The 14,190-nt window shown below is 37.9% G+C and overlaps 1 protein-coding gene across 1 annotated transcript in view; it reads right to left on the bottom strand.

The window, feature by feature from the left end:
* LOC136858935 (titin) overlaps nucleotides 1–14,190 on the bottom strand; it is a 186,325-nt gene that overhangs the window by 27,482 nt on the left and 144,653 nt on the right. Inside the window, exon 9 of the mRNA XM_068225760.1 lies at nucleotides 3,625–3,756. Coding sequence (XP_068081861.1) covers nucleotides 3,625–3,756 — 132 coding nt within the window. The remainder of the gene's footprint in view (nucleotides 1–3,624; nucleotides 3,757–14,190) is intronic.

Here is a 14,190-nt window from a genome sequence, read left to right as displayed (position 1 = left end):
GGTGCATTTGAATCCATCGTCGGCAAACCTGAAAACAGTTTTCCGTGATTTCCCATTTTCACACCAGATATGGCTGTACACGGCCGCTACCTTCCCAATCCTAGCCTTTTTCCATTCTTGCGTCGCCGATGGCGGTCCATAATGAGATGTACACAGCATAACAATAATTGAGGTCGTTTGCCATTGCTTTCCTCACTGGACCAAAAAAGCAATTCCACTATGAGTAATGCCTTTCTTAACATCTAGATGCACTAATTGGGCTTCAAATGACATTATTCAGCAGCTTCCTCACTGTCACAGCCATAAATGAGGCAGACATTGGTGGAAGTTACATTCTGCTCTGACTGTGCTAAGAGACAGATTCAAAAATACTTCATCCATAGCCACAGGTGGAATTCACTAGCAAAAGCTTTCTCATGGTAGCTGACCAAGCTTGCTATTGGGTTCACTTTAATATTCTAGTAAGCAAAATAATAATACATATATATTTTTAAAGTTCTGTCATAACGTTAATTAAATAATAACATTTGTTTTATTTTTAATAATGTCAGTTTTGGAGTTTATAGAATTCATAACACTCAGATTTAGGCTAAAATCACTTGTCATAGGAGCTGTACATACTGATAATGCAGTATAGTAGGCTCATGGCATGTCATGTGTCCTTAAGGAGAAAGAAGAAACTGTGGAGATGTTAGTAAAATAATGTGTCAGGAATTCAACAAACTATTAGTTAATGAGTAAAACTCATTAAGTCAAAAATCTTACTTCTGAGAGAGAAAAAAAAAAAAATTGGAAGTTTTCAATACTATTGCCAATATCTCGTCTCAGAATAAGTATTTAGAGTATTTGAGAGTTGAGAGTATTTAAAATAGCACTGTAGAGCAGTGTGAAAATGTAAAAATCCCCAAAACTGGCTAATGTGTTTTGTTTGTAAACCCACATAATATTCCACTCAATTTTCACTGGACCAGGCATAATATTAATTCTTCAAGTATGGTATCCTGCATTACTTGTCTCAGAATTACCAACAAACTGGCATCCAAAAAGTTGGAGATTATCAGTCTCCCATAAACATTAACTGAAGGAAAAGGAGGATGTATTCTAAGTCCTTAAAGAAGGAAGATGTTTGGAAATGAAAAGGAAAGGCCTTGTAAACCTAATACTATTAGGGTTGGTAAAGAACAATCATTGACCAATAAAAGTTGAAAATGAAATATGAAGACAAGGAGCCTGGCACAGGAAAGTGAAGGTATTAATTACCTTGCTCAGCTGATGGGCAAGGTATTCACTAAAGATTACAAAGATAGAATTAAGAAGTACATGTATGGGAAAAATGCATAGTCCTCCACTAATATCTCCATAGATCAGGAAAAGGTAAGTTTATGTCCAGGAATTTAAAGTTATGGTACCAAGAAAATCTTAATGTCCAACTTCAGATACGGGTTGGGGAAAGAGTTCAGTTGGGCAAGTAGACATGAATAGAAACAGAGACTTAAAAAACATATACATATTTACAGAATTTCTACAATTATTTAGAGAGACATTTTGAGATTTCTAAAAGCACACCTCTAAAGGAACTTACCATTTATCCTTAAGAGGAGGAAATTAAATTTGTCATAAAAATTTCCAAGTACTAGCATTCCCACTTTTGTTTAGTATCAATTTGGATGAACTTATTGTGGACACAGAATCTCAAAAATACATCATCTAAAGTATGAGAAGATGGGAACACAAAAACTGACAGTTAAGGTGGGTATCTAATTTTATTTACTGGGCAAGATGACTACATGGATTGGGTCATGTAGATGTAAGCTTAGATTCAAAATCTACTGTTAATAACCCTGCATATCATATTAGGCAAATTAACCCCATGGTGTTACAGTCCTATCTCATCATCGGACAGCTCCTCAATCGTTCTCATGTAGGCCAAGAGGACCTTGAAGCACCCTTCAGATCTTGGCAGAATTCCACAACCTGGCTGAGAACTGGACCTGGGTCCTCCATGTAAGATGCAAGCTTGCTACCTCTAGATCAGACTTCTCAGTCTTATCTTTCCTGTTTTCCAGGTACAACAAAATTCCACCTGTGTTATTGTAACAATAAATATGACATTATTGTTTTCCCTGCTTTACTTATTTTTGTCTCACTTCGGCAATGCTCGGGCCTGCGTCAGTTAAACGAAGCATGGAGGCGAAAGCAGATGCTGTCCTTTCTGTGTATGTTCCCTTTGATTTCCAAAGCTTTCAGATAGAGCAACACTAACGTTATGTGTAGGTGCTGACTGTGGAACTATGACTTTCCAATACCGAGATTTCTCCACCCAGTAGACAGACTTACAGTCTCTTCTTGCTCTCATTGGCTACCATCTCAGGCATACTTTTAATGTAATTAATTTGAATTACTTTATCATAAGAAACGTTTATAAAAATAAAATAATATTCACATACGAAGATAGCAAACTTACACCTAATAAATGAATGATAGCATCATAACCCTTCAAGTACATGCATTTTCTTGCCCGCTAATACAAGTACGGTATTATAACCCCAACAACTATTGACTTACCTTCTTAATAATAAACTCCAGTGTGTGCATATGGAAACAACAAAATAGCTTAACTTGATCCTGTCTATTCCGTTAACATCAGTTTCTAGTGAACGTGCAACGAGTGCCTTGAAACGAATTTAAACATATTTAAGGAATTTGATGTCCAACCAGAGACTGTCTAACTTCGGAACTCTAGGTATAAAGAATGAACTGCTGTTGCATCTTAGCAAGACGCCTGACTTCAAGACGAGAGTAATAATAGATATATTTGCTGAAATGAAGGACAGGCGGATTGAACTAATTTACAAGAATATTGTTTAAGGTGAGTTGTATGGAAATCTATTTATTTCTTATTTCTCTTATTAAATCACCACAACAATTAATTATATTATTTTTAATTTTAAAAGGATGTTGTTATTTGTCAACTCCCCGCTGCCTATTTAGTCTATATTTAAAAACCAAACTAGTGCACGTAGGGTTAGGTCTATAGGTTGTTATAGGGTCTGTCTTAGTTTCAGAGTCATTAATATAATATTGAATACAGATCTGTATGCATTGAAAACAAAATTCCATATATAATATGATTAAAATAATTTAAATAAAAAATTAATCACTTGTCTACCCCCTTACTTAGTTCAGGCTTCGCCACTGAATAAATAGTAGGCAAACTGTTTCTTAAATTACAAGGACTAATATAAGGAACCAATCTTCTTTTATTCTCATCAAAGCAGTACTTCTCATTAATAACAAATGTGACCAACACATAGGATTTTGATATGCCTTGTTATAAAGTTCTTTAGTTTGAACTTCTAACGTATCAACAAGTAATCAGGAAAATTACAATTACTCCACAGTACACAAGCCTCAAGAAAATCACTGAAATTTTTCCTTCATGAGGTGGGGATGATACTAAAGGTTACGAATAGAAATATATTACTGTACTTCATTTAACATTTTTTTAGCATAAAGACATTATTAAGTGGCTATCATCACTTGGAACTTTCAAAATGACTTTTTCCCCATTATTTTTAATTTTAGTTAGTGACTTTCTAGTATTTCAAATAATTTGTTATTTACTTGATTCTTAATATTTGTCAAACCAGAGTATCTTTGCATTTGCTGAAAAGATGCTCTACAGGGGCACTTGAAGGAATATCTGTGTTTAATTTTAAGAACATCCTGAGCAGTGATGGATATTGTAGGACGAGTCTGATGTCTTCAGAAGAACTGGAGAGAAAGTACCTTATCCACCAATGGTGAAGCTACTGGTTCGGCTGTAAGAGAACTGGAAAAGTTATCTTCATCACCACTCAATTTTTCCCGTTTCTGCTTCCATGCTTCCATGTAATGTACAGTATAGCCTTTATAACTGGGCAGATACTCTGAGGTGCACAAGGTTTGGCAGGCACAAAGAATTTTAATATTAAAGCTGGGTTTGCGAGTTTTGCAAAACCGGTTTTTAATGAGCTGTCAATGAAATACAGCAATACTGATATTTTGAAACACTGTTGTGGATACAGCCTAAGACAGGCCTATTTATGTAGCTAATTTAACTTTTCATAGCAGCTGAAACATCAGAATGCATGCATTCATAAGCGTACTAACTTAAACATTATAGAATTAATGGAATTAATAGAAAAACCAAGATAAAATTTACATGTAGAGTTTATTTTTTATTACTATTATTATCTACATATTAAAATTTACTAAAAACATCTTGAGCAAATCCGTCCATCTGTTCTACTGGACCAATTTGCTCTATTTTTGTTTTATTCTCTCTGGAATTACTTGCCAGTGAATCATGAGACACTGATAGGTCTCGAAGTTCAGCCAACTTTGAGTAATCATAAAATCGAATCATCAAATGATCACTTCAATAATTGAATCAGTCATTTAAGAAAGGGCACATGTCCAAATTGTCGTTTTTTGTTTCTTTGCAGATTTACGTTCTTTTCATCCTTGCGCACCTTGTCACAAAAGAAAGGTCACTTATCCAGCCAGTAACATGCTGATATTTAAGGTTCATTTGGGTGTTGTTTGGAAGTCATTTAAGAAAGGGCTCATATCCCTGGATAAGTGCCCTTTCTTGAATGACTTCTTTGCTTACCGGAAGGAACATCTGCCTGTTCTGCCTGAAGAAAACTACATTAGAATGCAAGAGTAATCCCGAAATACTAGGACTGTGTTTTGATTATTGTCAGAACCTTCCCCTACCAAAAATACCAGTGCAGGACATATTCTACATGCGACAGCTTTGGGTGAACACGTTTGGCATTCACAATATGCAAACAAATTCGTCAGTGCTTTATGTTTACTACAACGGTAAAGCTCGTACAGGTGCCAATGAAATGTATAGCTTTTTGTTAGACTATATCCAAACATGTGTACCAAAGAGTATAAAATAGCTTCGAATGTTCCCTAGTGGCGTTGTAGGGCAGAAAAGTATCATACAGTGATCAGATTATGTGCAGCACTTGTTGACATGAAGCGATTTGAAACCATTCACCATTACTTCCCTACGTGAGGGCACTCATTCAATGCCTGTGATAGAGCTTTTGCTATCATTAAACAAACTGTTAAAAAATTGATCGAATTTATGATGTGAAACAATATTGTGAAATCATCTTACGGGCACCTATTCGTCATGACAAGTTCACCATCATTCTGGTAGAGACGAGTAATATTCTTAACTTTACTGCATGGTGGCCGAAATTTTATAAGAGGGGAGGGTTGTCAGATGAATTTAGAGGAAGAGGAGTGCCTACAAACTTGAAAATTCGTTTCCAGCCAGCATCATCCATGCACTTTCTTTACACTGCCAATGATCCGGGAACCGTACGGACAAAACAGTTCATCAATGGCCTTACTGAACACATCTTCCGTTTGCATCTAGACAGCAACGTTCAACTTCCTAACGAACTAGCCTACGACGAACCAATTCCTATTGACAGGAATAAGATGAATGACCTAAAGCGTCTAGAAGTGTACATTCAGGGGCAGTACAAAGACTTTTACAACGAAATACTTGCATGACTAACTGTTCGTGTGACTGACGATGATTGTGATTAACTGTCATCATTCAAATGATTATTATTGTAGAACAACGACACAGTGTGTCTAAGTTATTTGAATAAACAAAGCGTTTTTGCTCCAAAACTGATTTGCATTCAGCTATCATTGTAGAAAGGGCATATATCTAATTTTTTTATCTGCCAATTACCATAAAGTCCTTCATCTTTATCCCATATTTTATAACGTAACCTACCCACAATCGTTAACACTAACGGACAAAATACATACATTTAACGTAATTAGCAAGACTGGCTTTTAAATCAGTTTTTTGCTCCTCCTGAAAAGTTGCGTTTCTGGACATGTGCCCTTTCTTAAATGACTGATTCAATTATAGGTGAAGGCTTACCCTAACCCGCAATACATTCTGCACTTAGCAGGTTGCTAAGCGACCAATATTTTCATTATTATTCTGATATATGTGATTTTCATCTTTAGTAATGTCATTGCATGCAGTCATTATTGATTACTACCTGTCAAGCCAGAGAATATACACTTCCTCTGATCACGGAAGAATATTATTCCCTGCTAGATACTCTCTGATTCTGTAACCTTTCCCAGCTTCCAAATGTATTCAACAGATGGCAGAGCATTCCTAATAACTTACAGGCTGCTAAGAGAAAAAAAGTTTACGTACAACCAGACCCCATCAGGACATACGCCTTAGACATTATCTGGGAAAACTTATCAAAGGATAACCTAGCTACACTAGGAGGTGTGAAGGCCATGTATCTTAAAAAATTATCTGCCTGGCAAAAAACGCTTCTTCGAGACTAACCAGTAAGCTCACAAGACAACCGTTCTAAATAGAAGAACCGAGATTAAAATTACCATTGCCATCTACGACACAATACCAAGTTTTATATTAAAAACTACAGGATAAAAAAGCAAATATATGGATAGATTTTCACCAAACAGATGGCATGATGTCAGAATGGATGAATTCTGACTAAGAACTTCGGCATACCACAACACGTTTCTTATTAAATTTTCATAAAACAATTGGAAAGGGCAGGTAAAACAATATGACTACAACAGTCGTATCAAGACGAGTTATCTGACCTATTTATAATGAATGCTGCAGAGCAACATGGGTGCTCTAGTTATTATTATTATTATTATTATTATTATTATTATTATTATTATTATTATTATTATTATGGTATGTGGTGTTAGTTACTGTAGTTAGCTCCTAGCTCATGAACCATGAGCAACAGTTGAGTGGCCTAGTAAGCGATCCTGAGAGTCAGAATACCAGCTGCTATGGAATAGGAGTGGACATCTTGGACATATTCCAAGTCATGGCCCTCCTTGTGCTCAGGTGGCTAGGACTATACAATCCACCAGTGGTCCCTAACCCATTAAAGGAAAGATTCTCACTGGAAATATGAGGAAATATGGCAGTATCCTGCTTCAAAGAATCTATACAGAGCAAGCTCAGAACGTTTTAAGTAAGCCTATGACCTATGGAAGTAATGGAGTCTGCTTCCATTTGACAGGCAAGGGACTCCTTGGAAACAACTTGGTGACAAAATGGAATTTGATTCTGTCAATATTAATGGGGTGTATATGGAAAAAAGAAAGCAGACTGGCTGTCAGCGCAGAGAATGAGTCGGGATGTATTGTTAGAGGAGTTAATGATATTTGGGTAAGGGGAGATAACAAGAAAGATATATGAGATTATAAAGTAGTCTTAACAGGCACTGAAGAGAGAAGGGAATAAATACTGTCACACGCAGCACAATTTATGTTAGACAAGTAAATGAATTAATGAGTTGGTTAGATTTGGAGGAATTGGGAGAGGAACTGTCTCCATCTATTCACCATATGGCTAAAGATGTTGACAAATTTAATGAAGCACTGAATTATATCATAGTCAGGGTCAACAGTAAGGATAAGATAATGCTAATGGGCCAATTTCTCTGCAAGAGTTGGAAATAGAACTGACAAATACAAGAAGATAATGGGATAAGTGTGGGGAAGATATGGAAGCTAATAGGAATGGAAAGCGTTCGTTAGACTTCTGTGTTACCGAGCTCGATAGCTGCACTATTGTTTATAAGTTTCATTTCCGTATTGATGGATATTACTTTACATAAAAACAATATATATACAATTCTCCACCTTATCAATACGAATTTATTTTACATTACAAATATTCAAGACTAGTTTCGACCCCTATGGGGTCATCCTCAGTTGTAACTGAGGATGACCCCATAGGGGTCGAAACTAGTCTTGAATATTTGTAATGTAAAATAAATTCGTATTGATAAGGTGGAGAATTGTATATATATTGTTTTTATGTAAACTCGATAGCTGCAGTCGCGTAAGTGTGGGCAGTATCCAGTATTCGGGAGATAGTGGGTTTGAACTCCACTGTCGGCAACCCTAAGAAGGTTTTTCCGTGGTTTCCCATTTTTACACCAGGCAAATGCTGGGGCTGTTCCTTAATTAAGACCATGGATGCTTCCTTCCTACTCCCAGCCCTTTCCTGTCCCATCGTCGCCATAAGACCTATCTGTGTCAGTGCGACGTAAAGCAATTTGGAAAAAAAAAACCTGTATGCTATTGGGATTGGGAGTCACGAATACACTCTTCAAGCATGAGCTATTCATGGGAGGGTAGGGTCACCAGGTCTATAACAGATTGTATCATAACAGATTTTGAATTCAGGAAATCTATTAGACATGTGCAGGTATACCAGGAATTTTCTGATTATACAGACAACTATCGGATCTGTAGTAGACTAAGCATCTCTACACCTAGGAGAGAGAAAGTAAAATCAGTTTGCTGATGAATAAGAGTCGAAAACGTCCAGGACAAGAAAATTAAAACAGAAGTACATGGATATGATTAGTGAAAAGTTCTAAACAACAGACAACAAGCAGGTTCAGGATATAGAAAGAGAATTGGTAGGATACTGAATTGCAGTTGTAGAAACAGCAAGGGAATGCCTAGGAACATCTGTGTGTAAAGATGGGAAAAAGTGAACATCTTTGTGGAATGATGAAATGAGGGAAACTTGTAAACATATAAGGAAGGTGTTTTTGCAACAGGTTTTATATTGCACTGACACAGATAGGTCTTATGACGATGATCGGATAGGAAAGGGCTAGGAATGGGAAGGAAGCGGCTGTGGCCTTAATTAAGGTACAGCCCGAGCATTTGCCTGATGTGAAAATGGGACACAACGGAAAACCATCTTCAGGGCTGCCAACAGTGGGGCTCGAACCCACTATCTACTGGATGCAAGATCACAGCTGTGCGCTCTTAACCGCATGGCCAACTCGCCTGGTAAAGGAAGGACTATCAGAAATATTTCCAAGGACCGATACCAACAGGGAACAGTATGTAGATGAAAGAAAAGTAACTGTTGAATTCAAGAAGAAGTCTGGGTAAGATTTTGGTAATAACCTGGAAAGCCAAGGTCAAGTGGCAGGGAAACCTTTCTGGACAGTAATAAAGAATCTCAGAAAGGAAGGGGGAAAAAGGAAATGAATAGTATTTTGAGTCAACAAAATGAACTTTTAGTAGGTACCAGGGAATCACTGGACAGGTCAAAGGCACATTTCCTTTTTTTTTTTTTTTTTTTTTTCTAGTGGCTTTACGTCGCACTGACACAGATAGGAAGATAGGAAACTTAAAAGGGTCCACCTTTTAAGTTTCCTATCTTCCATTCTCAGTTCAATACGGACAAAAATGAAATTCTTAGATTTAACTGACACAGATAGGTCTTATGACGATGACGGAATAGGAAAGGGCTAGGAGTTGGAAGGAAGCGGCCGTGGCCTTAATTAAGCTACAGCCCCAGCATTTTCCTGGGGCTAACCGCATGGCCAACTCGTCCGGTGAAGGCACATTTTGAAAAATTCTCAATATAAAATGAAATTTTTGTTGATTTTGAATAAATGAACTCATAGGGAGGAGGACAATGATGCGAGTAATATTACACTTGATGATGTGGAATGTACAGTAAATAAACTTCATTATTATACAGCAGCACGAATAGATGAAATTACACCTGAAATGGTGTAATATAGTGAGAATGCAGGGAGGAAACAGCTTCATAGAGTAATAAGATTAGTATGGAATGTTAGTAAGGTACCTTCTGATTGGATGAAATCTGTAATTGCACCCATCTATAAGCAAGGGAACAAGAAGGATTATAACAACTATCAAGATATTTCAATCTAAGGCAAGGTGTTCAGTGAAAATTTGGAAGGGAGGGTGTGATAAGTGGTTGAGAGTAAGTTGGATACAAACTAGTGTGGTTTCAGACTACAGAGGGGCTGTCAGGGTCAGATTTTCAGTACAAACCAGATAACTGAAAACTGCTATAAGAACAATAGACAGTTATGTTTCGTAGATCTAGAGAAGGCATATGACAGAGTACCTAGGGAAAAGGTAAATAACTGATAGGCTGCCACCTGGGCGACAGCCCTATATGCAGATCACTGATGACTAGGGCCCGGATTTATACGCACTAAAAACTCCAAAAATATGCATGCACATCTGCACTAAAAATGTTGAAAATATGCATGAAAATATGGACAAAAAATAAAACATATTGCAATTACCAAACAAATGATTTAATTTTAACTCAGTGTTAAATTAATAAACAAGTTTCATTCCTTAGAAAATGATGCATGGCAGTAGGTTTGAAAAATTTTTCAACGTTTTAAGGAGTCAATGACATTCTGTTGTCGGACAGAAGTAATTTATACGCTGAAAATAATTGTTCTACGTCAATGGACGTAACTGGGCAATACTTGCACACCGGCACTGACTGCTCGGGACATTCTTCTGGCAAAGACGTTAGGCATTTTTGCAGTTTAATCTGGTAAAACACCGAGCTCGATAGGCTGCAGTCGCTTAAGTGTGGCCAGTATCCAGTATTCGGGAGACAGTCGGCAGCCCTGAAGACGGTTTTCTGTGGTTTCCCATTTTCACACCAGGCAAATGCTGGGGCTGTACCTTAATTAAGGTCACAGCTGCTTCCTACCTATTCCTAGCCCTTTCCTGTCCCACCGTCGCCATAAGACCTATCTGTTGCTGTGACGTAAAGCCAATAAAAAAAATTAAAAAAAGAAATCTGGTAAAACACTGCAATAGACGAAGAGCAAGTTAACAGATGAACGCACTTGTCTAAGCAAATCTTGGGAGGCTACTGTAAGAAGGAGGAAGGAATGTCAGAAAGAAGGAAATTGCTGTTATGTAAAACATCATTATCCATCTACCTATTTGTATTGTGACACTGAAAGCACTTTCCTTGATCAGGGAAGGTGTCTGACGTTGCCAAGTGATGTGCAACATATAGGTTTCATTAAATTTTTCATTTCATTCAGAAATCTTAGATAATCGATCACACATAAGAGAAAAATATGTCCATATATGCACTAACGTTCAAAATATGCACTAATGTACAAAATATGCATTTTTAAAAAGTCCAGGCCCTACTGATGACTGATAATGTTTGAAGATGTTAGCTATACTGGGGAATTATGGGTAGATTATTAAAAGCAATCAAAGGCATGTATGGCGACAATTGGGCTGCAGTGTGAATTGATGGTAGAAAGAGTTCTTGGTTCAAGGTTAGATAAGGCTGCAATCTTTCACCCTTGTTGTTAGTTTACATGGATCATCCACTGAAAGGTGTAAAGTGACAGGGAGGAATTCAGTTGGGTAGAAATGGTAGTAAGCAATTTGATCTATGCCAACGACTTGGTCTTAATCACAGACTTGCGCTGAAAATCTGCAATCAAATAACTTGAAACAGGTGCAATGTGTAAAAATCAACCTTACCAAGACTAAAGTGATATTAGTAGGGGGAAAAAACCAAAGAGAATTGAAGGTAGATCATTTCAAGTATTTAGAATGTATATTCTCCCAGGATGGTAGTATATTGAGAAAGATTGAATCAAGTTGCAACAAAACGAATGCAGTGGGCTCGAAGTTGTGATCACTCTCTAAGAAGGAAGTCGGCTCCTGGACAAAACTATATTTACAGCAGTCTGTGTTCAGACCAACAATGCTTTACAGAAATGAAAGCTGGGTGGACTCTAGATATCCTGTTCATAACTTACAAGTAACAGATATGAATGCAGTGAGAACAATAGCAGTTACGAACAGGTGGGAATAATTTCAGGAGGTAAAGGCTACGTTCGAAATGAACTTGACTGATGAAGCTATACGCATAAAATGGCTTTGGTGCTGGGGACATGCGAGGTGAATGGAGGATACGTTACCTAGGAGAATAATGGACTCGATCATGGAGGGTAAGAGAAGTAGAGACACACCAAAGCAATGATCGTTAGACTCAGTTTCCCATTATTTAAGGCAAGGAGTATGGAACTAAACAAGGCTACAGAGCTAGTTAAAACTGAGGATGGTGGAGGCATTTAGTAAATTCACAGAGGCTTGCAGACTGAAAGCTGAAAGGCCAGTCTATAATGAAGATACAAATATATGTATGTTAACATTATTATTTTCAGCAAGTGAGTGAATTAGCTCAGTGGTAGGGCCTTGTGTACTAATCTGGACTCCAGAGGTGCCATTGGTTTGAATCCCACCGTATGTTGTTCTTGAAATATTTTTCTGTGGTTTTCCGTTTCACTTCCAGGCATATCCTGGAACAGTACATTCTTTAAAGGCCATGGTTGCTTCCTTCTCAAATTCTTACTAAAGAATTCTTTCTTGAACTAGACCCAGGTTAGTAGGCGAGTAGTCGCCTTATATATTGCAGAAATGGGAGGTCTGCCTCAGTAGCCAAGTGGTTAGCATGCTAGTCTTTGGATAGAAGAGCCCTGGATTCAAATCCCCGCTGAGTCAAGGGATTAATAATAATGTTATTGGTTTTGTGTACCACTAACTACTTTTATGACAGAGGGCACTGTAGCATGTGGCTTGTGGTTTGTTCTTGTTCACATTCATACCTTGTATCACTTGTGCTGAACTCCCATTTCTTCAAGTTATCCCTGGATCCTCCCATTCCTGATCATAGCCTGTTCAGGGACTTCCACACCAGCCAGCTTTCATTATCTCCAGGTGGTAACTGCTCAGCTGGTGGCATCCATTCACAGAGATAAGGGGTCCTCTTCTTCCACAGCTCCAGCCTTGCCTTCTCTGGTCAGAAAGTAAGCACCTCAGATGTCCTCAGAAAACTCTTCCGGTATCTCAGTTGTTGCTGAGGAGGATTATGTCCATGCAATAGGTGGGTGCTGTCCTGTTCCACTTTAAGCCTCTCCCTGTTGGCAGCTAATTCTCTACATACACAGGGTGGCACTATTCCAGCCAGATAATAGAGTTTATCTGTCGGAGTAGGCTTCAAGGAACCTGTAATCAACCTGCAGGTTTCATAACAATATTACATGCTTTACATCCAACTAACTAATTTTGTGGTTTTCGGAGATGCTGAGGTGCTAGAATTTGGTCCCGCAGGAGTTCTTTTACGTGCCAGTAAATCTACCGACATGAGGCTGATGTATGTAAGCAAATTCAAACACCACCGGACTGAACCCAGACTAAATCTGGAAAGTTGGGGTCAGAAGGCCAGCACCTCAACTGTCTGAGCCACTCAGCTTGGCTCATGCAGGTTTCACTGAGGACTGTATTACCTGTCTGGCATGAGATGAACTGTACCAGACTGGGGAAGCAGAAAAACACAGTGCCATTGATAAGTTTGCATTGTCTGAGGATCAGAACCCCATTGTGATCCTGCCAATTTGCGAATAAGATTGTTTTGTGTGAAGATTTTCATCTTATTGCTCTAACAATGGGTTTTGAGGGAAAGAGTTCTATCAAGGGTCACTCCCAGGTATTTTGAAGTGTGACAGTTCTGCAATTGGATACCTGACCATTCAAGATGAAACTCACAATGAGCTATCCTATTCCTGAAATGGAAGGCACATACTTGTGTCTTAGAAGGATCGGGTCTGAGTTGGTTCTGATTGTAGTACCTTGACAGATTTTTAAGGGCTACTGAACAGGGAAGTCAATTAATTGGACAAATGAAGGATGCAATACTCTGAGAAAGCATTTTTCACCTACTGATGGATTTGAAAAGATGTACAGCATTAGGCAAAACGCCTTTCTGCCATTTCCCTTCTGTTTCCTGCTTGTCATGGTACTTGACCTAACATATAGAACTATGGAAGTCTCAAGAGTTACGCTGAATTGATCATTTGAGAAACCTTACATGCCCTTAGTAACTTTTGAGGAAAACAAATAAATCTGTTATACACTATCAGATACAAAATAATTCAAACAAATGTAAAATCTATAGGTAATAATGATCAGACACGCAGTGTTTCTCTGCATTCTGGTGTCTTGCCTCAAAGCACAAGAATCCAATGATAACTCAATTTTCACCAAAAATTGATAAGCCTATGTAGTATTTCTCACATGACCAATTTTACCGAAGTTAACCATTAGAAATAATGAGGCACACGACAGACTGGTTCCTCTAAAATCTACTACAGCATTTTAAACTACTCACGCTAAACTAACATCAAACTAACCAGTTTGCAGAAATTCATAACTGCCCAATGCAAGTCTGTTTCATACAGTTATATTTGA

This window comes from Anabrus simplex, chromosome 1 (genome assembly GCF_040414725.1).
Source record: "Anabrus simplex isolate iqAnaSimp1 chromosome 1, ASM4041472v1, whole genome shotgun sequence".
Taxonomy (NCBI): domain Eukaryota; kingdom Metazoa; phylum Arthropoda; class Insecta; order Orthoptera; family Tettigoniidae; genus Anabrus; species Anabrus simplex.
This window is presented reverse-complemented; position numbering and strand designations above follow the sequence as displayed.